This window comes from Triturus cristatus, chromosome 5_2, assembly GCF_964204655.1.
Source record: "Triturus cristatus chromosome 5_2, aTriCri1.1, whole genome shotgun sequence".
Lineage (NCBI taxonomy): Eukaryota > Metazoa > Chordata > Amphibia > Caudata > Salamandridae > Triturus > Triturus cristatus.
Window position 1 is genome coordinate 1,042,173,023 of NC_140588.1, and position 25,970 is coordinate 1,042,198,992.

The following is a 25,970-nucleotide window of genomic DNA, read 5'->3' on the forward strand; positions in this document are numbered from 1 at the left end:
TGCACGTGCACTCCTGTCTTTCTGCAGAGCCCGGTGTAAATACGCATCAGTGTGTGCTCTTCTAACCAGAGCACACTCGGGTGTGACCCCTGTGACACATATGGTCCGGTACGGCCTACCGCCCCCTCCTCCCCTCACTGTGACAAAAACCAATATAACATTTTGTTTGGAATAGGGGGTCGTTGACCCCCGATCGTATTTATTAACAAACACACAAAGTTATATTCATATATACAATAACGCAGAAATGCCAAGACAGGATTCGGTACATTTGCTTTATTCCTAGCTTTAACAAAACTCTAATACATAAATGTTCCTATCCTAGTCTAAACACATTGCTGATCATATTTATGCGTATTCCTTTGGCCCTACGGCAAGGTCAAAACGCTGGCCCCTCCCCCTTTAATCCAGATTGTCCCGCGCACCCCAACCAGAGTGCGCATGCGCAGGGGGCCCAGCTGACCTGGAAGTACTTACCCCCAAGCAACCCCCATACGTTCAAGACTTACTCCATAAAGGGGCCATGCAGACAGCGCAGCTTACTTACGCCCGTGTGCGGGGTGGCCAACCAGCCAATGGAAAGCGTACCCCCCCCTTTGTCCCCGCACCGTTCCAACCAACCGGTTGTAACTGCCCCTGGAGTCTGGTGAGAGCCACATGTCCCTCCCCTCTGGGCGCCCCACTTAATAAGGCGCCCCAAAAGATTAGTCAATTTAGTCTGTCCAACCTATGACCTTACCGCCCGCCCCAGAATACCGCCTCAAACACGACAAAAAAGGCATTTACATACAACATATTTTACCAATTGACACCCTGTGGAAAAACACATAAACCATACTTTACTTCTACAAATTCTTATTTCAGGGATGGTGGGTGGGGAAAAAAGGATTAGATGTCCTCCCGAGGGAGGGGGCACACGCGACGGGTGTGCTGCCGAGGGGAGCAAGAGATCGCCCTTCGTGCTCCCCCCGGCTTTAAAGGTCCCAGAGAGTCACCCACGCCACGGAAGCGATCTAATCACTTCCGGGGCGCGGGGGAGCCTCCCATGACCCGGAAGCGATTCAATCGCTTCCGGGGCACGGCCCCTAGCCAAGGCGGGGCCAATGAGTGGGCATGATACGGGGGGCACGGCCGACCACCATAATGGCGGCGGGGCCGAAGATGGCCCCGCCTTCCTCAAATGCTCGCTGCAACTTGGTGGTAGATTTGCACCATAGATACCCCCAGTAATACTAAGTGTGTCTGTAAGCGCGGACATCCTAAACACGGGCGGTAGTCCTGTTTGCACGCGCACGGTGTGAAGCAGACGGAGTGAATCAAAGTTGCATCAAACGCGGTACAGGGGAACTTTTCCATTACTTTTAACAACAAGCACAAACCCACCGAGCTATCTTAACGCACTATTGCCCCCTTGTCATCTTAAATCAGAACATCTGCAAGATAGAAGCTAATACTCTGGCACAGCTGAATAGAACAAGAAAAATAAATGTATACTGAAAGCATTTTCGGAAAATAAAATCCAACAGCTCTACAATGAAAATCGGGTTCAACGTGAACAGCCAATGTTGGCCTTCTTATTGTAAGAATAAAACAGCACATGCGTGTATTTACCCAGAAAGAGAAACGAAGGGGCTGAAGGCAGGGGTGCAGAAAGAGACCTCAGCAAGAATTAGGTGCGAGTCTCGGCGTCTACTCAACATCCCGTGATACTAGGCAAATCACGTATTCGTCCCGCGACAAAAAAAATGACTGTCATTGCGTAATATAACTGGAACTCTTGTAAAGCGCCCCAATACCTTCGGGTCGAGCTCGCGCTATAAAAAACAAAACTGTAAGCTGATACCCATACCTTCCACAAATTGTAAGCTGATACCCATACCTTCCACAAATTCACATTTTGGTGCCAATGATAAGCGTGTGTTAAAAGGCAGAGAATACCCTAATAGGATTCATACACAGGAGCCTAGACAGGACACCGCCACACATCACTGACATGTCAATGTGCACAAAGTTGAGCACCCTTAGACCCCACTAATCGTCAGCAGCGCGGTCCTAGTTTCAGCACAAATAGATTTAAACAGACCACTACCATAGCGTGGAGCACCCATCCATGTGTGGAAAACTACATTTCTTGACCAACTTTCCTATTCTACCGTCGTGAGAAACTGTCTGGCTTTCTGGGGCAGTCTTTGTTTACACCTGGTAACGCCAAAGAGAGGCCCATCAAACCCGGAAGACGGGGTGGGTGCATAAGGCTTAATGGGTCGTTGTTTAAACCCCAGAGGTTGCGTAGAAGGAATGGATCTGCGCCGAGGGTTAAGAAATCAAGTTTTTGTTAGTGTGCTAGACTAGCTAGGTGAAGTTGTAGTGTGTGGCCGAAAAAAATCCAAGCATGTCAATTAATAAAGACAGCTAATTTTAGAACGGAACCCAAGTCCATGCATGCGTCATGCTTTCAAGTACAAAGGATGTCACCGTCTTCCCTCATAAAACAAGCAAAGAAGCCCGCGAGTGGTGCGCGCGCGCCACAGCGAAACATATGGTTTCAATTATCGCGCCCATGTGGTTGGTGCGATAATTGGAAACCTATGCTGCTGCTGCTCGTAAAAGACACCAATAGGCCATGAGCAGAGCAATGCGCCTGCCTTTGGCCTATTGCGTGCTGTCTTGGTAAAAAACACGCACGCAAAGGCCAATAGCGTGCCACAAAAGGAAAAGCACATGCGTGTGCGAATCCTGGCTCCGTTTTGAAACCCGTACAAGAGGTCTCTCGCTGCGTGAGCAGTTCTACGCACTGCAACGCTAGGCGCGAGACCTAAAAAGGGTATTCTGCTTCCCACTGCTCCCCTGGACTGCCCAGGACCATTGGGTGACCAGGAGTTTAACATACTCCTTAGACTTGCAGGAGGGGACCTTCCTCTTCCTCATCCTCATCCCACTATCCGGCTTTCCAGGGGGGCTGGAGAATCTTTCTGGTCTTGCATGGGGGTGGGAAGCAGTGATGGGTGTTGCCCCCCCAACTCACCAAGCATGTGGACTCCATGGGTTGGGGCGAAGCTTTGGAGACACCTACCCAGCCTTCCCTGATGGCTGCAGAGGGAGGTGAGTAAAACCTCATAACCCCCTTCTATGCCCACAGCATTACCCAGACACTAGGAAGGAAGCTCTGTGCCCTTCAGAACATCCATGAATTTCACATCACTCCATGTCACAGACCAGTCCCACCAATCACCAAGACCACCTTGGCCAAGTAGGCCCTTGCTGTTGAGTCCACTGTCGTTGCTTGGCATATCAGCCCACTGTACCAATGTTGTCATCCTCTGTGCCTGTGATGTCTTCACAGAAGAGTCAGGAGGCGCTCAGTTAGTGGACGGTATTGGCTTTATTTACATCTTAAGTCCCTGAACACCGTGTTATATCTATGGCTCACCAACAATTCCTAACCCCAGGCTTTACTTTACACCCGCCCCACCGTTCCGCCACAGCACCATTCCCTCGCATCGTTCCAGACACCAGATCTGATGAATAGGGACAGGCAGGATAGGACAGGCACCATTTTATGCTCTGAGTTTGTATCCTCTTTCTTAAAGCTGATAGAGACGGCTCCCAGCTGCACGGGGCGCTTCAAACTAGTACTAGAAATAAACAAGCATTGGCAAAGCTAATGGGTCCTCTTGTCTATGCTACATCTATTTTGTTAATGTTTGTTTTAGTTATGTTGGAGTGTATGAAATTGTACAATTTGGTTCTTATGGTGTGGCATGTTATTGTGTGGCATGGTATGGTATGAAATGGTATGGGATATGTTATAGTATGGGCTGTTATAGTATGGTATGGCTTGTTGTATAGTATGGTATGGCCCGTTATTGTATAGCATGGAATGACAGTATGGTATGGCCTGTCATTATTTAATATGTTATGCCATGGTGTGGTGTGGTTTGTCATTGTATAGGATGGCCTAGTATGGTATAGTCTGTTATTGTACAGTATGTCATGCTATGGCCAGATATTGTATAGTATGGTAATATGTGGCACAGGATGTGATTGTATAGTGTGTTTTTTATGGCCTGGGATTGTATAGTATGGCTTGGTATAGTATGTGGTATGGGATGGTCCATCATTGCTTAGTGTGGTTTGGTCTGGTATGATGTGATATGCTGGAATGGTATGGTATTGTATAGTATGGCATGGCTTGTCATTGTATAGTATGGTATGATATGAGCTGTTATCGTATAGTATGGCATAGCATGTTGTGGTATTGCCTGTCATTGCATAGTATAGTATGGTATGACCCGTTACTAAATACTAGGGTATGGTATGGCCTGTCATTGTGTAGTTTGCTATGGAATGGCTTGTCATTGCATAGCATTGTCTGGTATGGTCTGTTATTGTATGGTATGGCCTGTTCTTGTATCGTATAGCATTATGTTCTAGCCTGTGATTGTATAGTATGGTGTGGTATCTTCAGGCCTGTCGTATGGTATGGTATGGTGTGGTGTGGTATGTTATGGTGTGAAATGGTATGGCCCATCATTGCATAGTATGGTAAGGTTTGGTCTGTCATTATAAACTATGGAATGGTGTGACCTATTGTTGTTTGGTATGATATGGCCTGTAATTGCAGACTATGGTATGGTATTTTATTGTATAGTATGGTATGGTATGGCACAAACTGCCCTCCGTGGCTACAGTGTTAGCACTGAGAAAACGCACAGCAGAGGAAAAAGCAGTCACATGAACTGCTGTAATAAAAAGGTAAAATTGCAAGTTAAAAAGAAAAAATTGCTTTTAAACATTAAATAAGTTAGTGGCTATTGTATGGGCATTATAACCAGTACTAGAACTAAACAAGCATTGGCAAAGCCAACAGGCCTCTCCAATGCAAGATCTATTGGGTCTGTTACCGTTTTTTCCTCGGTATGTTGTATAGTACGGTATGGTATAGACTGTCATTGTATATTACGGTATGGTATGGCCCGTCATTGTATAGTACACTAAAGCCTCTCATTGACTAGTATGGTATGAGCTGTCATTGTATAGTATTGGATGATATAGTATGGCTTGTCATATGGTATGTTATGGCTTGTTATTGTGCAGTGCGGTATGGTATGACTTTTTATGTTGTGGTATGGTATGCCTATAGTATGGCATGGTATTGGCTGGGTTTGTATAGTATGGTATGACCTGTCTTTGTATAGTATGGGATTGTATGGCCTGTCATTGTATTGTATACTATGATAAGATATGGTATGGCCTGTTATTGTATAGTATGGCTTGGTATGGTATGGCCTGTCATTGTGTAGTATGACTTGGTATGGTATAAGCTCGAATTGCACTGTGTGGTATGGTGTGATATGAGCTGTCATTTTTTAGTTATATTATGATATGGTACAGGATGCCCTGTCATTGCCTCGTAGGTTATGGCCTGCCATTCTAAAGTATGGGATGGCCTGTCATTGCATAGTATTGTATGGTATGGCCTATCAATCTAGGGTATGGTTTGATCTGCTTTCCGTGGCTTCAGTACTACACCAAGAAGAGACGCAGCTGAAAAAAACATGCAGTTTCACAAACCGCTTTGATAAAAAGATAAAATTGCATGCTGGAAAGACAAAAATGCATTGGACGATATAAAGCAACGTAGTAAAGATTGCATTTGGAAAAGAAACGAAATGTATTTGTACATTAAGAAAAAACATGAAATGCTTCTAAACATTAAACAAGTTTGTGGGTTCAATGTCACATCTAAAAGCAACGTTCTAGTAAATATAGTATTGGGGGAACAAGTGCAGTGTATTCAAACGTTAAATGAGACTGTCATTGCTGCATTGCCCAGAGCCTTCAAACATTAAATAAGTCAGTGGCTGCAGTGTCTGCACAGAAAGGAGGCATAGCAGAGAAAAACACGGTGTCGCACAAACTGATTAAATAACAAGCATTGGCAAAGACCATAGGTCTCGCCTATGCAAAAGCGAATGGCTTTGACAATATGGCTTAGCAATGTTGTAGACCAGGGTGGCTGCTGTTCAGCATGGCTAAAGTTTAGTGGCGTAAAGGAGAGTGGTGTGAAGTGGAATGTTATGGAATGGCGTAGAGTAGAGTGGCATACAGTAGAGTTGAGTGGCGTGTGGAGAAGTAAAGTAGAGTGTCATGGAACAGTGTTGTGGAGGGAGTAGAGTGTCGTCGAGTGGAAGGGCATAGAGTTGAGAGGCCTAGAGTGGAGTACAGTGTCAGAGTTGAGTAATGTGTCACAGAATGGAGTGGCATAGAGTTTCATGGAGTGGTGTAGAACAGAGTGGAGTGGCAGAAAGGGTGTTGAGTAGAGTGTTGCAGAGTAGAGGGGCATAGAGTGGAGTAGATTGTCATAGGGTGGAGTGGAATAGTGTGTCATAGAATAGAGTGGAGTAGAGTGGCATAGAGGGAGTTGCGTAGAGTCGGGGAGTGAAGTAGCATTGTAGAATGGCATACAGTGGAGGTGAGTGCTGCAGAGTGGAGCAGAGTTTTATTGAGTAGAGCATCATAGAGTGTATTATTGTGTAGTGTAGGAGAGTGGCCTAGAGTGAACTGGAGTAAACTACAGTGGTGCAGGGTAGGTTGGCGTAGAGTGCAGTGATTTAGAGTAGAGTGGTATAGCGTAGAGTGCAATGGCATAGAGTGGTGCAGTATAGAGAGGTGTGGCGCAGAATGGAGTAGAACGGCATAGATTGAAGTGACATTGAGTGCAGTGGCGTAGAGTAGATTGTTTCAGAGTACAGTATAGTGGTGCAGTGGCATAGCGTAGTGGCATAGAGCACAATGGCATGGAGTGGCATAGAGTAGAGTGGAGTAGAGTGGGGTATAGTGCAGTGGTGTAGAGTAGATTGTTTCAGAATAGAGTGAAGTGGTAAAGAGTGGAGTGGTGCAGGGTAGAGTGACCAAGAGTGCATTGGCGTAGAGTGAAGTAGTGTGAAGTGGTGTAGAGCGCAGTGGCAAAGAGTGCAGTGGTGCATAGTAGAGTGGGTTAGAGTGCAGTGGCGTGGTATAGAGTAGACGCGTAGAGTGAAGTGGCATTGAGTGCAGTGCAGTGGTGCACAGTAGGTTAGAGTGGTGTAAAGTGCAGTGGAGTGGTGCAGAGTTGAGTGCAGTAGCATAGAGTAAAGTGGCTCAGAATAGAGTGGCATAGAGTTTAGTGGCAGAGAGTGCAGTGCTGCAGAGTGTCATAGAGTGCAGTGTTGTAGAGTGCAGTGTCGTAGAGTGAGTGCAGCGTCGTAGAGTGCAGTGTCGTAGAGTGCAGTCTCGTAGAGTGCAGTGTCGTAGAGTGCAGTGTCGTAGAGTGCAGTGTCGTAGAGTGCAGTGTCGTAGAGTAGAGTAGAGTGGTGTAGTGTAGAGTGGTGTGGTGTAGAGTGGTGTGGTGTAGAGTGGTGTGGTGTGGTGTAGAGTGGTGTGGTGTAGAGTGGTGTGGTGTAGAGTGGTGTGGTGTAGAGTGGTGTGGTGTAGAGTGGAGTGGTGTGGTGTAGAGTGGTGTGGTGTAGAGTAGAGTGGTGTAGAGTGGTATGCAGTGGTGTAGAATGCAGTGGTGTAGAATGGTGTAGAATGCAGTGGTGTAGAATGCAGTGGTGTAGAGTGGTGCAGAGTTAAGTGACATAGAGTGCACTGGTGTAGAGCGCAGTGGCATAGAATTTACTGGCATAGAGTGCATTGTCATAGAATGCAGTGGCGTAGAGTGCAATTGATGCAGAAGTGGAGATACATACACTCCTCTAGGTCTTAGTAACTAAATGTGCTGCTGCTTTTGTACTAATTGGAATTGGCCTGTTAAAGATGCAGGAGAAGTTAGATATATGGCATTGCTAAAACTGAGCATGGATGGGAAAAGTGCATTCACTGCAGAGATGTGAAGATTAGGCTCCAGAAAAGGGAGAAAGGTTCTTGAAATGTTAAACTGCATGTTTCAGGAACTTTTACTACTGTGTCTGTTTTTGCGAGAAATCAGACTGATTTTACAGGTACTAGGAGTGATGACCAAGCAAGCAAACTCATTTTCTGAGAGTATTCGGTGGTTCGTACAATGGATTGAATTAATGTAAGAATATTGTTTTGCGTCCTGCACTTAATATTGCTGGTGCAATTGTTCACATTTGCACTGTGTACCACCGGCGTACATGTAGAAAGATGCCCCTATTTGATGGAGGGCCATAGAAAGACGGTGGATATACATAACAAGGGCGAGAGAATAGAACCCTGTGGAACTCCTTTTTTGAGTGTTTTAATGTTGGCTAAAATGGATGGACGGCCACAGACGGGCATCTATCTTTGAGATATATTTTAGCCAGTTTGAATGTACGCCATTTATACAACCTGGCGGAAGCCTCATAACCATGAAGAAACGGCCAATGGTGTCAAAAGCTACAGAGAGATCAAGTAAAACTAAATGACTAACATCGCTGTTTTTTGCAGCTCTTCTTTAATAGTCCAGAACGGGTACAACGAAGTCTCTACTCCGTCCTGGTCCAGATTGATGATGGTCCAGAGGCCAGTTTTCCTCAATATTTCTGTGCAATTGGTTATAAACAATTTTCTCAAGAACTTTGTGGGATAGGCTCCTAATTACTATTTTCAGCTGCATATAAAGTCGGCCTCTGAGGAGGGGTTTGACCCCTGCATGTTTCTGGGGATCAAGTACCATGCCATTTTAGGCTACTATTAAAAATAGTTATAAATACTTTGAGCATTCGAATTAAAAGTACCTAATCTAACCAATAAGTGGGATCAGGGATATTTGGTGAACCTGAGCGATGGAGCTTAGATAATATCTTGGCTAATGATGATATATTAAAAACCAGCATGAGGAGGGAGGAGCCTAGCGCGCAACCAAGATGGCCGCGTAGGTGCGAGGCTCCCGAGGACCTCCGCGACCTCCTGAATTAATCCTGGCGATATCCTGTCCTTGTTGAGGGGACGGTGTCGGGGAACCAGAGCTGAGGCGCTACCCGTTTTTTGGGCTCGAATCGGACCCCGAACACCGGTGGGAGCATCGATCGAAGGTTGCGGCCTTCTCCTCGCCGGCCCCCCGGATTGGAGTGGTGGGGCGACCCGGGGACAAAGTGAATAACAGCGGCGAGCGGGGCTGGGCGACTCGCGTACCCCGCACTTTCACTTTCGCTTTTGCGCCCTCCTTGCTTTGAGCGGGGTCGGGCTGCGGAGCGGGGTGCGGTGGTGTGGTCTTGTCCAGGTGCCCGGCTGCCCCGCCGGCGGTGGGTTGACCCGCGGCCCGGTGGTCGCCCCCGCCCCCCCCCCTGACACCCGTGATTTGGTGTGGCGGCCCGTTTGGAGATCTTGGCACGACGGTGGACGGGCCAGCATGTCCACCAAACAAGATGGCGACCGGGCGAAGATGAAGACGACTCGCCGTGGCACGGCGCACCAGGCCAATAGTATGGATCGCTACACGCTCCAGAAGGGTTCTCCGGAGACATCGCGGACGTCCCCGGTGGGCCCGACGGAGGCACCTGCCCATCCGGTGGATCCGACCCTCCGGGACGTCATGGGCGCCATCGCGGAGATGAAGGCCTCAGTGGACCAGCGTTTCGATACCTTGGCGCAAAAAATTGACTCGGTCCTGGTGGATGTGGGCCTTGTGAGGGCAGACTTGTCAAAAACAAACGACCGAGTCGACTCCCTGGCCCACACCACGACGAGCCTCACGACGGACGTGGTGGCCCTCCAGAAGGAGGTGCGCCGGCTTGGCCAGGTGAGCGCCCTGATGGACCGGCGACTAGAGGATTCCGAGGGTCGGGCCCGGAGGAATAATGTCCGTATTATTGGTGTGCCGGAGGGCCGAGAGGCGGAGGCGGCGGATCTCTTCGTGGAAGAATTGATCCTGACCCATCTCCAGCCCCGGGGGCTGAGTAAGCTTTTTGCGGTGGAGCGTGCCCACCGGGTCCCCGGGGGCCGCCCTAAGACCGGTGCCCCGCCGCGGCCTCTTATTGCCCGGATTTTTAATTTTCGGGACAGAGATGCCATCCTCCAGACCTCCAGGCAACGGGGACCGGTCAGGCTGGACAACATGGATGTACACTTCTACCCAGACTTTACTCCGGCGGTCCAGAAGCAGCGACAGAGTTTCCTTGGTATCAAACGTCGCCTAAGGGACCTCAACCTCAAGTACTCGATGCTCTTTCCGGCTAAGCTGAGGGTGGAGGTGGATGGCCGTACGCGCTTCTTCGACCGGCCCGAGGCGGCTGGGGACTGGTTAGACACTTTGCCTGGAGATCGGGGTGGGGGGGGCGCGGCTGGCGAGGAGGGCCCGCCGGATCAGAATTGAGGGGTGACTGTATAGGCCCTGCTCTGGATATTGTTCCTTTACCATATATTGCTTTCGTATGTTCCCCTCCCAGGGAGGTCGGGTGGGGTCTGCTGGGGGCTTCCCTCCTCCTCTGGGGGACTAGTTAGTATTTAGCTATGGGGCGACAGGCACACTGCACTTTGGGGGGGCTGTCTGGGCTCATGCAGGGGTGCAGGGAGGGGGGAGTTCTGTTGGGACCGGGGGGTGGGGGGGGTGTGTTGTTTGTTAGCACCGCAAGGCAAACCCGCAACTGTTTTGTCGTTTTTAAGATGCTCTGTGGGGGACGACCGATTGTCTCAACGTATGATGGGGGGTAGGGATTTGACTGTGTTGTCATGGAATGTTAACGGCCTGGGGGATAGGATTAAGCGTGGTGTGGTCCTGCAGTATTTAAAACGTATTTCACCAGATGTTGTCTTCCTGCAGGAGACGCACCTTATAGGTAACACCTTTCATGCAATGAATCGGCGGGGATACCGTTTGGCGGCCCACTCCGGCTTCACTTCGGGCTCGCGGGGGGTGGGTGTTATGGTCAAGAACTCGCTCCCGTTGGAGATTGACGAGGTGCGCCATGATGAGAGGGGACGCTACACCGCTCTGGTGGGACGAATGGAGGGTAGAGTGTTTATCTTTATATCAGTGTACGTCCCGCCTGGGTTACAAGCCACTACATTTGCGGACCTGGGGCGCCTCCTTCTGGACCTTCCGAGTGGCCTGTTGGTGGTTGGAGGGGACTTTAATGCGGTTGTCTCTGGGTCTATGGATCGCCATCCCCCTAGGGACCTCCCCCGGGCACAGGCGTGGCTGCCCGGCCTTTTAGACACGCTGGGCCTGGTGGACTGCTGGCGCTTAAAGCATCCTGGATTGCAACAGTACACCTTCCACTCGGGGGCCCATGGTAGCCTCTCGCGGCTTGATTACATCCTTGTCCCGGCGGCCCATGCAGGGAGGGTGGGGGAGGTGCGCCATTTGGCACGGGGCATCTCAGACCACTCCCCATTGTTGTTGCATTTCGATGTCTTCCCGAGGGGGGATGGCAGGGTGGCTCCGATTAATGCATGGTATTTGCGCGACCCCACCATTCGTGCCGACTTGATCAAATCCTTACAGCGCTATTTCGATGAGAATGTGGGGTCGGTCTCGTCTGCCATCTCCCTGTGGGAGGCTTTCAAGGTGGTTCTTAGAGGGGAGGCTCTCTCCTTTATTTCCAATGCCCGGCGGCGCGAGCGGGAGGAGGTGACCCGGGTTGAGGCCGAGATTGCAGAACTGGAGGGTGACCTGGGGAGCGGGGTAACAGACGCCAAGTTGCATGTTTTGCATTTAAAGCAGGCGGCCTATCGGGCCCTCGTCACGGAGGCGGCCAGGGGCTTCGGTAGAGAGCAGCAGGGGCGATTGTATGATGTGGGTGACAAGGCCGGCAAATTGATTGCGTGGTTGGATAAGAGGGAGAGAGCGAGCCGCGTTGTGCCTTTGATTGAGAGCGTGGATGGTGTGTGTGTCACCGAGCCGGAAGCCATTGTCTCCTGCTTCGCGGACTATTTCCGCGAAGTCTACTCCCCGGTTTCTCCCTGCTCGGAGGAAGATTCTCATGCCTTGCTTCGGGACATCGCACTGCCCTCCCTTACGGTGGAGGACAGGGATTCGCTGGACGCCCCGCCCACCTCGGACGAAATTGCCTCGGCTATTCGCTCGATTGCATCCGGCAAGGCCATGGGCCCCAATGGCATTCCCATTGAGCTATACAAACTACGCCCGGATGTGTTGGCGCCCCACCTGCGCGCGATGTTCCTTGCGGCCCACTCGCGGGGCTCCCTCCCGCCGGACCAGCGTCTGGCTACAATTGTGGTGATCCATAAGGAGGGGAAGCCCCGTGAGCGGGTCACATCCTATCGGCCGATCTCGCTTTTGAACGCGGAGCCCAAAATCCTCGCCAAGGTGTTGGCCAACCGGTTGGTTGGCGTGGTGGGTGATTTGGTCCACCAAGACCAATCGGGCTTTATACCACACCGCAACACGGCGCTTAATCTGCGGCGCTTACACGGGGTGCTCGCGCGTGTCCCATTTGTGCGGGAGCCGGCCATCTTGGCGTCCTTGGACGCCACCATGGCGTTTGATACGCTCGAATGGCCATATATTTGGGCGATGCTGGCGAAGTTTGGGTTCGGCCCGGGTTTCGTCAGCTGGGTCAAATTGCTATATTCGGGCCCATTGGCGCAGGTGGTGGTGAATGGGCGAGTATTGGCCCCATTCGCGCTGGGGCGGGGCACGCGACAGGGTTGTCCCCTGTCGCCTCTCCTGTTCGCCCTGGCCATGGAGCCCCTGGCGGAGTGGCTGCGGTGGCACCCTTCTATCCGTGGTCTCCGCTGGACCCCCGAGCATGAGGACCGTGTGTCCCTCTATGCTGACGATATCCTTTTGTACCTCGCCTCCCCGCGCAAATCACTGATCGTCCTGGTTGATGTTCTGCGCTCCTTCGGTCGCAACTCAGGCCTGGTCATCAACTGGGCGAAATCCTGTGTCTATGTGCTTTCCGGGGAGGCTCCGGTCCTGCCACGGGACTGTCCGATCCAGATTGCCTCCCAGGGTTTCCGGTACCTGGGTATATATATCACTCTTGACCCGGAGGCCCGCTATGAGCGGAACTTGCTGCCCCCCCTCCAGCGTTTGAAGGAGGACGTGGTGCGCTGGCGGCGGCTGCCGCTCTCGCCGCTCGGCCGAGCGGCCTTATTTAAGATGATGTCCCTGCCGCGCTTCCTCTACGCCCTCCAGAATACCATGGACTTGGTCCCGGCACGCTACTTTCGTGAAGTGGAGGGCCTCCAGCGGCGCCTGTTCTGGGACGGGAGGCCGCGTATTGCTCTGGCTAAATTGACGCTCCCGTGGTACGATGGAGGGGTCGCCCTCCCGGACATTAAACGGTATTACTGGGCCTCCCAACTAGCTGCAATTAACCATGGCCTTTACGGACCCGCCTTGAACCCGGCATTTGAGATGGACAAGATGCTCCTGCCCGGTGGCGACTATAATCGAGCGCTCTACTCTGGCGCGCCCGACTCCCGTCTGACGGGACCGACGCGTGTCATGGTGCGTGTCTGGCACGCGGCTAATGCAGCTATGGGGTGGAAGGACCGTTTGACCCGAGCGTCTCCGCTGTATGCATCTGAGAGGTTGGGCTCCCTGTGGACGTCGAAGGGCTTCGAGAAGTGGGACACGATCGGAATCAGCACGGTGGGAGATCTCTGGACGAGGGAGGGATTCAAAACTTTTGAGACGCTGCAGGCGGAGTTTCAGCTGCAGGGCAGTGAGTACTTTCGGTACCTACAGGTCCGCCATGCGCTGGGCTCCGTCTTCCCGGATGTTGCATCCATTCCGGAGTCTTCCCCCTTGGAGGACAGAGTGCTAGATGGCCATGTTCCGGACAGCACGATCTCCCTCATATACAAAAAATTGATCAACGATAGATCATGCCTGCTGACTAGTCTCCGCGAGGCTTGGGTTGCCGACGGGCTGGAGCTGGACGACGAGGATTGGATTTCCGCGGTGGCCTCTCCGAAAGAGGTGGCCATCCCGGCTCGCCTTCGTTTCGTCCAGCTCAAGATCCTTCACCGGGTCTACGTGACGGGGCCAAGGCTTCTACGTATGGGTTTTGCCGGTGATGGAATGTGCAAGCGTGGCTGTGGTGCGTTGGCGACTTTCATACATATACTGTGGGAGTGCCCGAGGGTGGAGCGATTCTGGCGTGGTGTGCATGAGGTTCTACGAGTGGTTACGCGTGTCGCGCTGCTGCCTGAAGCGAGGAGATGCTTGCTGAATGTATGGGAACCTAATGATTATTCGGTTCCGCAGACGCGGTGGGTGACTCTGGGATACATGATAGCTAAGCGTGATATTGCTCAATTGTGGGGATCCCAGAGGCCCCCTACGGTGTCGGCCTGGAAAGAGCATATGGATTGGTGTATGTTTCGTGAAAAGGTGGTGTATGTGGCGAGGGGTAAGCCTGGGGCGTGGATGAAACTCTGGGGCCCCTGGAACGCCTATTGCGGGGGTATTTGTGAGCCGCCCCTGCTGCCGGCTGCCTCGCCTGCTCCGTCTCCTTAGATGGCCCCCCTCCCTCGGCCGCGGGCGCGTGGTCCCCCAGTCCCTGACTCACTCCCGTCCCCCTCTTCAGAGTTTTGCCGCTGTTTGGATCCCCCACTTATGGAGCACGTGTTGTCACTTTGGATCGAGGGTTGCCTTGCGGTTGTGGTTTGTTGATGTTGTTTTGTTTTAAGAAAATGGAACCGTACTGTGGGCATGGAGCTATGAGGCCTGCACCATAGATTACCCCTGTTTTCCTACGGTGCACCGCTGAGAGACTTCCTGCTGTATGTATGTACTATGCTTTTGATGCTCTAGCGGCCGGCCGTGTGGTTGTAGGCCCATACCTGTAACTTTTATAAACTGTAATAAACGGTTTCAAAAAAAAAAAAAAAAAAAAACCAGCATGAGAAGTGTTAGAATCCGGGGTCTCTGGTTGGCGCAGGTATGCACTTGCGACAAGCAGGGACCCTTTCCTCTAAGTCAGGCCGAAGGATTACTCTGGGAAAATAAAACCTTCTCACCCTCTAGGTAACGTGGCGCGAGCAGTCAGGCTAGATTCCAGAGGGCATTAGGTTAAGCATTCAAGATGTCCCACACAACAACCACCAACCCACCATACAGAGACACAAGACTGTATTTTTGTAAAAATAAACTCTTTATATAAAAGGTTTCTTCAAGCAGGCTTTAAAAATACAGTTCTTCACTTCAAATGGGGTTCCAGACACTAGTAATGACTTTTCAGCAGTCTACAGTTCTTAAAATGGCAATTCTTGGTTCAAAATACGCTCCTTTGTGGTCTGTGCACTTCGTAGCTCCTTCCGTACGCTTCGCACCGCTATTTGGACGCGTCGTGCCATTTCTCACGCTTCTCGCGTGAGCACGCGTACGAGGACTTGAGCCGTACGGACCGTACCCACGTAGGTACGCGTCGTACAAGTCCGGTACGCCTCTTGCCAAACCTCACGCTTCCCGCGTGAGCAACGTCTATATATTTCCAACGGTACGGACCGTACCTTCGCTGGGACGCTCCGTACAGCTGGTGCGACCCGTACCAAAGCTCACACTTCACGCGTGAATAGCGTAGCGCGACGCCAGCGCTGGTACGGACCGTACAAAGGCAAGTATGGTTTGTACGAGGGCACTTTCAGCTCACAGTACCTGGGATCTTTTTAGGGAGTTCGTGGCGGCCTCAGCAGTCCCGCACAGGGCGTCCCGCGTCGCGTTGCAGTCCCGGCTCTTCCGTGGACGGCGATGCTTCGGGGGCGCTCGGGGACGTCTCAGCATACCACGGAGGTCGGAAGGAGGAGGGGCAGCTCGGGGGTGATTCTCAGCGCGTCGCGCTGTCGGCAAAGACCAGGTTCGGCGAACAGTGCACCTTGGGTCCTTACAGTGGTCTCAGCGACTCCGGGTCGCAGAGACTCGGCGCTTGGACGCAGGTCGCCTCCCTTCACGTTGCGAGCTACGGCTCGAGGGGGCAGTTGTTTGCTTTGGTCAGGCCAGGCGGGCTGGTCTTCACGGTGCTCACAGCAGCCCGGGCAGCCAGAGGTCTGGAAAAGTGTGGCTCAATGATTAGAGCGGCAGACCCTGATGCAGAGGTCTAGCCCGGGACCAGGGTTCAATTCCCCGCCTCGGTGGGTCTTGGGCTCAAAAATTCCACTGACCTGATAATTCTCGCCTCGGTGCCATTCCAATCATGGAGTCCCACTCTGCAACTCTGGGCAATAGCTTGCTTAATCTCCACAACAGCCCCCACAACGCTAAGGATGCCTGGCCTCCACCTTGGGGGTGCCCAGGAGTGGACGCCTCACAGGGAAAGCCAGGATGGGTTCCACAGCGGTATTCGTACAAGCGCCGAGAGACCTCCGGGTAGTCGTGCGCTATACAAGTATCCTTACAGTTACAGGTCGCGGTGCTCAGCGAGATGGGGGCACACAGGTTCTCTGGGGTCAGCGTTGCAGGGTCACCCACAGCAGCTTCCTCTTCTTCCAGGGAAAGGTAGCGCCCACTGTTCCTGGGGCGCAGTTCAGGGGGCAAGTTCACACGCAAGCCCTTGGAGATTGTTTGTAAAGCACAAGTTGAATAAAAGTATTTTCCTCAGTCTTTTCCACTCCTTCCAGCAGCAAGGCACCCACCACAGGCCAGTCTCTCAGGCTTAGAGACAGTACTCCTCCATGCAGCTTTCCCAGGTCCTTCTCTTCAGGCAGAGTTTCTTCTTGGCGCAAACAGGATCTGATTTCTTAGGAGCAAGGCTCCTTCTTTTATACAGCAATTCTTCTGTTCTTTGTCGCCAGGGGGCCTGGGCCTGGCTCAGTCCGGTGTTGGAGCACTTTGTTGTGGTGACTCTGCTCTTTCCTTTCAGTAGCAGGGCAGGGACATCAGCCGCTCCACAGGGGGCGGAGCCGGCATTGTGGTGGCAGAGCACAGGTCTATTCAGAGTCAAGGTGTACTCCTCCCACCCATCCTGGTGTAATCTCCCAACCCACCACCTGGCAGCCAGCCTGTCTCCTGGAATTCCCCAGCCCTGCCCCTCACTGAAACTAGGCAGCACACACACACAGTAGAGGTTGACTGAAATGGCTAAGCAAGTAAATACTAACTTTCTAAAAGTAGTATTTACAAACACAGGATATTAAAATAAACTTTACTAAAGAAGTATTTTATTATTCTGAGTTCAGGCATACTAAACTTGACTTTCTACCATGCTCTATGAGTCCACTGGGATTACAGCGTGTAGTAATTCCAGCAGCCCATTCTGGCCTATGGAGAGCAGGTAGCCTTCAATAGTGAAAAACGAAAATGGGTGTAATTCACTATTAAGACATGCCACACACATCAGGGCATGTCCTACCTTATGCCTACAATGCACCCTGCCCTTGGGCCTACCAGAGGGGTGACTAATATGTAGTTAAGGGAAGGTTTAGGGACTGGCAAGAGGGTGCACTTGCGCAGTCAGCGCGACAGTACCAGACTGCACGCAGGTTCTGCAGTGGCAGGCCTTAGACACATTTTACTAGGCCGCTTCTGTGGGTGGCACAACCAGTGCTGCAAGCCCACCAGCAGCATTTGTATTTACAAGCCCTGGCACTCCTGGTGCACTTTCCTAGGGGCTGATAGTAAACCAAATAAGCCAAATATGGACACCAATCAATGTATACATTTTTCATAAGGGAGCACTTGCACTGTGGCACTGATTGGCAGTGGCACAGTGCTCTAAGCAGCCAACACCAACAAAACACATGAGGCACATCAGCAAAAAGTGGAAGGGAAACTCACGCCAAGGTGCCAGGTCTAACAAGAAGTCATGTCAAATGTTATGCTCCACTGAAAATGCACCTTTAATGAAAATAAACTTACCATACGTAAACAGGAAAAGAAACGGAGATGACCATAATTCCTGTATAACCTCAAACACTCGGCTCCAATCACTGATTACGTATCATCACAACTAAAGCCTCTTACTATAAGGACCACCATCTATGGCAACCAGCAGAAACAAAGCCCTCTTCAACACTGTCAAACACTGCACCAACCCTCGCCCAGAACTCACAGTCCCTTTTTCACTCAAATAAAAGGAACAAAATTAACCTCTTCACCGAGAATGACAAAATCAGATCTATCAGCAGTGCCACTGGTATGACCCCTCTTTCCAGCCAGCCCATTGACTCCTCACCAAATAGAACTCCTTCAATCCAGTCTCACACATGGATTGCTCCAATATCCTGATGTCTCTTAAGGCAAACTCCATTGAAGGCAAAATACTTCCTTCTTCCATCATCAAATCACCAAGGACAGAGGCCATCAAGCCTCTTCTCTGTATTGTCAATGCCCGCCTAAGCCAATAACACTCCCAAAAGCCCTTCATACTGGTCCAATACATCCCCCACTAAAGAAACCATCCGTGGACCCTGCTGATCTCACCAACTTCTGTCCTATTGCCCACTTCTGTTTCCAGGGAAAATAATTGAAAAAGTCACCACCCAGCTACAGGAGCACACCAGCAAGAATAGTCTTCTACAGGGCTAGTAATCCTGCTGTAGAACTCACTGCAGCCCTGAGGCAGTCACACTCCAAGACGTCAATGACGTTCTGCTCAACAACAGGAACCTGTTTGACCTCTTTGTAGCCTTTGCACATTCAACCATACATTTCTGATCAACACTCTGAGATCATGCATGAGATTTTCAGATGCTATCCTGAAATGGTTCACACCCTATCTCACTAAGCACATCAGCTTCTGCAAATAGGCTTCACATGAACACTGGCACTCTCTATCTCCTGCAAAGTACCCCGGGGATCCATCCTCTTTACTTTCATCTTTAACTTCAAAATCCATCAATACCCAGATGATCCCAGCTGTATCTAAAATCTTCTCACCCAATGACATACAAAGACTCCGATCATGCTCAAACTTATCCAATCTTGGGTGCCAACTAACTTCCTGAAGCTAAATGCCACAAAGACAGAATTCCTCTTGCTTGTCAACAGCTCCAGAAGCCTAGATCCAAGCTTGGGTCTCCTGCTTAAACCAACCAGGCTTCACCCTCCAGCTAGCAGAGCATGCAACACGCCATGGATTCACCCTGACACAACACTCTCATTCAAGCAACTCCTCACCAGGGAGATCACGACCGCTTGGTGCCAACTCTTCCTGTTCATGACAGTGATGCAGTTTCTCACAGAATACAACTTAGTGACCGCTACAGGATCTTTAACCGTGTGGATGGAGGCTGTGCTTACTCTGCAGTCTCCCAGGTACCACCTTAACACTCGTAAAAGGTATCATACAAGCAGTGCCACCGCTCACCAATACCCCCATGTTAAGACTTCCCATTGCATACCTGGATCAACTTCAAGACCAGTTGCGTCCCTTTTATAAAGCTCTCAATAACGAGACCCTAGCTTATTTGGGAATTCAAACTGGCCACGTCTGGGTTCAGCGCCAAACCAGTAGACTGGATATTGCCAGACTGGAGTCAAAATAATACAAGGAAGAAAACCCATAAGCAAAGCCTTCTCCGTTCATGCCCCTGGGATCTGAACTGCATCCCTACTGACATCAGATCAGCTCAGACTCTCTGAGAAAAGCTGAAGACACACCTCTTCAATGAGCACTACCCTTGACCCGAGACTGAACCCTTGACGTTACCCAAATGACCGCATCTTCCTGGAGGTCGTGAACCTTGTTCAGCCCTTCCTTGCTTATCATCTAGGTTAGCATTATACAAATATCAGCGCATGCATACATACATCGCTGCTTCCTCACTTACTTAAACCTCCTTCCGCAATACAACAACTTAGTGAAAACACTTTCCTCTCTTCACAAGACCTAATATTTCCCTTCCGATCGGCTTTACCAGATTGTTGCTCGTGAATTTATTTATTTAGAAAGTTTTCTATAGCGCGAACATGACCACTGAGGGTATGGGAGCACTCTCCAGTTTATACATCAAGAAGGATACAAGCAGTGAAAAACAGAATAAACAAAGATGAAAGTTAGCAGTCTTGTAGAGCTGGGCACCCTCGGGAGCCTTGGCAGCTAAGACTCAAATCTGCAAGGGTGACCTCAGTCTCCTTGGAAGCTTACTTTCTAAGGCAGAAATGTCTTCATCAATAGCACTTTGACATACTTTTTGAAAAGGACAGTAGAAGGATTCAGCCTGACTTCAGGGGGCAAGGAGTTCCAAATCCTTGGGGCAATACCTGGGAAGGCTTGATTGTAGGTTTTTCTTTTCTTGAATTTTTGTGGTTTGAGCAGTAGAGTGCTGGCGCCAGTTTTTGAGCGAGGTACAGCAGGGTACTGAAATGAATGGCTTTATGTGCCATGCATGCAGTTTTTAAATGTATCCGAGCTTCATGTAGAAGCCAGTTCGGGAATATCAGATCTGGCGAGATATGGTTGTATCTTCTAGCGCCTGCTAAGAGCCTTGCAGCAGAATTTAGGGCAACCCTAAGAGGAGTTGTCTTCCATCTTGGAAGGCTGCAAAGGGTTGCGCTGCCATAATCCAGCTTTGAGATCACTAAGGCTTGCACCGCAGCCTTTAGGTCATGTGGAGGGAGAAAAGGTTTTATTTTCCTTAAGATGCTGAGTTGGAGGTTTGCTCCTTTGGTGAGGGTACTAATGTGCTTCTGCATGTTCAGACTCTTGTCTAGTATTATTCCCAGAGGCTACAGAATCAACGATGTGTGGAGTACAGATAAGAGCAGTTAGCTGATTCACCCACTGTCCTATGACTGGAGGTTGCTTGAGTGGTGCGATTAGGAGGAATTCCATTTTGAGAGCACCGAGCTTCAAGTGGTTATGTGTTAACAAACTTTGTGTTTTCAGTAGGACTGAAGATCTTCAGGTAAAGTTGGGTATTATCTGTGCACCTGTGATAGTGAATGCAGGATGATTTCAGGATAACTGTTAAAGGCTCCATGAACAGGTTGAAGAGCGTGGGTGAGAGCGCAGATCCCAGCATGACCGGAGAAGGATGAGATAGGGACTGGTTCACCTTGAAGCTTTGGGTTCTATTGTGAAGGAATGAGGACAACCAGTTTAGAACAGGCATTGAGCCCCATCCTCTGTTCCAAGAGGTCAATTAGGTTATCGTGTTTAACAATAGCAAATGCTGACGAAAGGTTGAGGAGGATCAATAGACCAGATTCGTTTTGATTAGTGTTCCTTACGGAGACCTGGCTCGACACGCACAGTACTCCTGATATTGCAATGGCGCTCCCCACAGGCTACAAAATCCTTAACCTAAATAGACCCAAAAAAAGGGTGGGGGGGGGTTGCCCTGCTATTTAAAGAAGAGTTTACTTGCACCCAAGAAGTGCCTGTCCAAGATAGTAGAAGCTAATAACTTGCTTGATGTTTCACAGGCGGGCTTCAGGTCCAACAACAGTACTGAAACAACCCTTTTGGCAGTACTTGACGACATCAGAAACCAGGTGGATAGGGGTAAAACGGAGGCCCTGATACTGTTAGACCTATCAGCGGCTTTCGACACCGTATCCCACAACCTCCTGATAAAAACATTAGCTGCTAAAGGAATACAGGGAAAAGCCCTGACGTGGTTGAATTCCTTTCTAACGGACAGATTGCAATCGGTTCGACTTGGCGGCTATTCTTCCATTCCTCGAAAGATTAAATATGGTGTACCACAGGGGGCATCATTAAGCCCAACGCTATTTAATGTTTACGTCTCCTCACTAGCTGCGATCGGGAAGAAGTGGGGCGTAGACATCTGCTCATACGCAGATGATACGCAACTTATGATTGCATTAAACGGTGAAGACGGCACTAAAAACAGATTACACAACTGTCTCTCTGAACTATCTGGTTGGATGCAAAACCACTGTTTGAAGTTAAATGCCGACAAATCAGAGATTTTGCTATTCGGCGCTTCCCAGCAGCTTTGGGATGATACCTGGTGGCCCAATAGTCTTGGCACACCCCCCAAACCAACTCAGAAGGCGAAGAATCTGGGAGTCCACATTGACAATGCATTGTCAATGAAAGACCATGTATCAATTACTTGTGGTAAAGGCTTTGCACTTTTGAAAATGCTTCGAAGAGTATTTCCCTGGATTCCCTTGGAATGCAGAAAGATCTTAGTCCAGTCACTATTAATTAGTAGACTGGATTACGGGAATTCCCTATTCGTCGGCATGGCAGATTACCTATTTTCAAAACTACAGCTTGTTCAGAATGCGGCAGCAAAAGCTGTATGTAACAAGAGAAAATATGACTCAGCGACTAGCTGCCTGAGAACCCTACACTGGCTCCCAATGAGAGAAAGGGCCGCCTTCAAAATACTGTGCATTACTCACAGAGTACTGCACGACACTGGCCCGAATATTCTAAAACATAGAGTCAATTTCTATGTACCAAACAGAAACCTCCGATCCCAAACCACCGCAAGAGCGGTAACCACCCGTATAAAAAAGGTCAGGACGGGAGGTCGTGCCTTCTCACACTTAGCCGCAAATCTGTGGAACAATTTACCAATAGACTGATGATTACCTCACCTTTAGGAAAAAACTTAAAACCATGTTGTTCCCTAACACTCGTTAACTCTCCTGTCTATTCTCGGCAGCACTCTGCACTCTGTTAATCTTAGCGCCATGATATCCTTTGGGATGAATGACAGCGCTTTAGAAATATCCTTACCATTACCATTACCATCAAGCATTCTTAGTGCATCATCTACAATGTGAGTGAGAGCAGATTCTGACCCTTGCGGAAACCAGATTGAAATTGGTCCAGGAGTTGGAATTGATCGATGTGGTTACACAGTTGGACGAGCACACATTTCTCCAGGAGCTTTGCCAACGTGGAGATGTTAGAGCTTCGGCGGAAGTTATGTAGGACAGTGGTATCTGTGGATGGTTTCTTTGGAATAGGGGTAACGCTCAGATTTTAGGCAGACCGGAATAGCACCTTGCCGAAGTGCAGCCTTGACAATCTTAGTCCAAAGTGGGAGTATGGAGGTTCTGATTTTAGAGAAGAGGTTCGATGGCAGGGGTCATTGTAATGATTAGATGGTTTCAGAGTAGCCAGCATTTTGTGTAGTGCTTTCATCCAAGGTTTTGAAAAAACTCCAGGATGCGTTTTTGAAGGGTGGGGGGAAAAGCTGAGCAGGCAGGATGACATCTGACCAGGGAGCAAGGAGGCTGTTAGGCAGACTGATCGACAAGTGCTCCAGGGCTGACCGTAGTTCAGCTTTGATCTTAGTAGCCTGACCCGCGAAGAAATCAGCGAATTCTTCGCAGTTCGGCTGTGCCCCTCGACCCAATGCGGAGAGGTTAGGTTGACTGTTTGCTTGAGACTTTACGAGTTCAAACAGTTTTTTTGGACTTTTTTTGCTTGCTCTAATTGGTTTCTGAAAAAGGTGGCTTTCGAGCATCTGATACGTTTGTTATAGATAAATCATCATGTTAAAGATGAATAATCAGCCAGTTGTGTTATAGATGTACTTTTCACAGATTTTCCTCTAATCCTTTTATCATTCTCTTTGATTGACTCTACAGGGTGCAGAGAGGAAGCCATGGATATCAGAACACCATGTACCACAGGGGTGTGCATCACTGCAGGCATGGGCCAGTGTCCGACCAGTGGGAAGGATGAAGTAGAGAATAGAACTGGCTTCAAATGAGGAGGTAGTGGAACTAGGCATGACTAATCGTTTCGGCACAATGGATTCTTTAATTTCTAGGAGCAGAAGAAAGCTGCCATTAATCCCAGATGATAACAGATACTCTGCAACCATCGGTACTTCTGCAGGAAGTGTTGATGAAGAAGGCGTCTATTGCATCATGTGCCCACAGTATGGTCATGACTCCTGGGAGGAGGAACCTGATTATATAACCATTGATGATGTATGGTCATCCCACCAGTACAAGCCTGCCTGGGTCGAGAAGGAATGTAGGAAAGGTGTGCGTGTCCTGAAGCACAAACCAAGTGCCATAACCTTCAACAAAAACTGTGTGTGGTCCAGAGGAAGTGTGGTTGCAACAACTGAAGGAAACTTTTTCAACTCCAAGCTCCTTGGGCCGTGGCTGCGCCAAAGAGCGCACACCTGGGATCCTGACGGAAGGGGTTGTCCAGTGTGCACTGAAGGCCATGGAGTGGAATCTAGAATACCGCAGTGCACGCTGGGATGGGACCATGGAGGTGATGGGCGCCTAACACATAACGCACACTCAAGCCATGGGGTCGTGGCGGAATGCCCCTACTGTAGCGTAAGTTTATCCAATTAGTTTACTTTTTATGGAGTTGTGTTTCTAGGAAAACATTAATTTACTGCATGAAGAACGATGCATTTTCACCAATTGCATTTTTCTCTTTCTTTAACTTATGCTTTATTTCAGAAGGCAACAAAATACAATAACATGTTTTCAGAAGAAATAAAACATTTATATTTGGGGTTAACACATTTTTGTGAATGTTATGTAAGTTCTAGATTTCATTGCAGAGTACTCCAAAAAGATAATAATTTCTTGATCCAGTTATGACATGTGTCAATGCGCTGCACATACACTGCAGATACCCTGTCTGTAAAATGGCAAGACAAACTCTCAACTATGTCCCATTTCCCAGCCGGTTGACCCTGTCCTGTTGTCAGTGGGCACTTTAGTCACTTGATATTTAGACAGTAGTGTCACTTAGAAATCACGTTGGGTCTTCCGTGTCACCTCATGCCCTCTCCCGTCCCTTATCCTCGAATGGGCTTCACCGCTCTCTTCCATGTCAATGCCCCAGCCAATCAGGCTGCACCACAGCTCATGGAAGAAGACCTGCTGGAGCCCTTGGCTGGTTATGTTTTATGCATGTCTCCTCTTTCATTGGCACCCATGTAGCTACACTAATGTTTAATATGTTCAAGCATGACTCCCATAGGAATAGGCACTCAGGCTACTTGATGCTGGTATGAAATATTCTTTCCACTCCTGGATTTAACCTCCACTTCCTTCTTCCCCAGAGTCTGAGGGTCTTGGTTTAACTCTCGAAGAGGCACGCTTTTGTTGGCTGCCGCCGCGAATGAATGATGTTGTGGTATGCTGTGAGGGTATCTATAGTGTCTTTATACAATTTCCATGGTCCCAAGCTCTGAGTCTATGCGCCTTTTATGGTTCTGGGATGCTCATCGACCAACCTCCAGGTGGTCTGAGGACTTTGTGTTTGGATGTCTTTTTAAAGTGGCTTGGAGGCCTGGATAGTTGATACTGGATAGAACTGTTTGGAATAGTATAATAACGTATGACTCCGAAGAGAAATTGATGTCCTGAAGACTGATGGCAACAATTGAGATTACCCCTTCTCACACCCTCTGGATTATAGGTCAAGCTCTGAACTAGTGCCAGTGTGCTCTCTGTGCCATACAGTCTCTAGAAAAAGCTTTTCCTCTTCTTGGACCAGTGGGTAGTGTGCGTTATCTGCTGAGACTGAGGAGTTGGCGAGTGCTGTCCATCATGGGAGCAAGAAGAGACGGAAAGATCCTGGACAACAGGAGAAAGCCAATGTGGACTGAGGAGGTATCTGGAAGCATAAAGTCCTAGCCTACTCCAGCACTGAGCTGAGACTATCACTGCAAAGCTTGTAATTTGACAAGTGACCAGTGCTCAGGGGACAGCTGTCGATGGTAAGAGGTGTATGGCACAAAGAACTGGACAGGAGGATATCCATGTGAGATAAATGTACATAAAAAGAATTTAAAGGGGCTAGTCGGTGTGTCCGGTCACAACATGTCTCAAAAACTCAGCAAACCTCCTCAAGCAACTAAACTTGAGCAAACCTCCTCAAACAGCCAAACCTTAGCAAGCCTCCTCAAACCAATCAAACCTCAGCAAACCTTCTCAAACAAAGGAACATTGGGGAATGCCTACTGATGATGATTGCTACTGATGTGGACTGGGTAAAGGGAACTGTTCTCATTTCTTGACCTCTGTGTCCCCTTTAAATTGTGCCCCTTTAAATAGTGGTTATTCTGAAAATCTGGTGTGGCCTGAGACCTCCTGTACCTACATCAGGCACCCTTACTTCAAAGCACGGATAAACTTCCTCCTTTCATACCCCTCTCTC

General features: G+C 49.5%; 1 protein-coding gene across 1 annotated transcript in view; it reads left to right on the forward strand.

Moving 5' to 3' along the window:
* The window catches only part of STARD8 (StAR related lipid transfer domain containing 8), a 644,863-nt gene that overhangs the window by 65,058 nt on the left and 553,835 nt on the right, over positions 1 to 25,970 (forward strand). The window contains exon 2 of the mRNA XM_085608321.1: positions 23,420 to 24,130. Within this exon, the coding sequence (XP_085464447.1) occupies positions 23,564 to 24,130 (567 nt within the window). The 5' untranslated portion in view covers positions 23,420 to 23,563. The remainder of the gene's footprint in view (positions 1 to 23,419; positions 24,131 to 25,970) is intronic.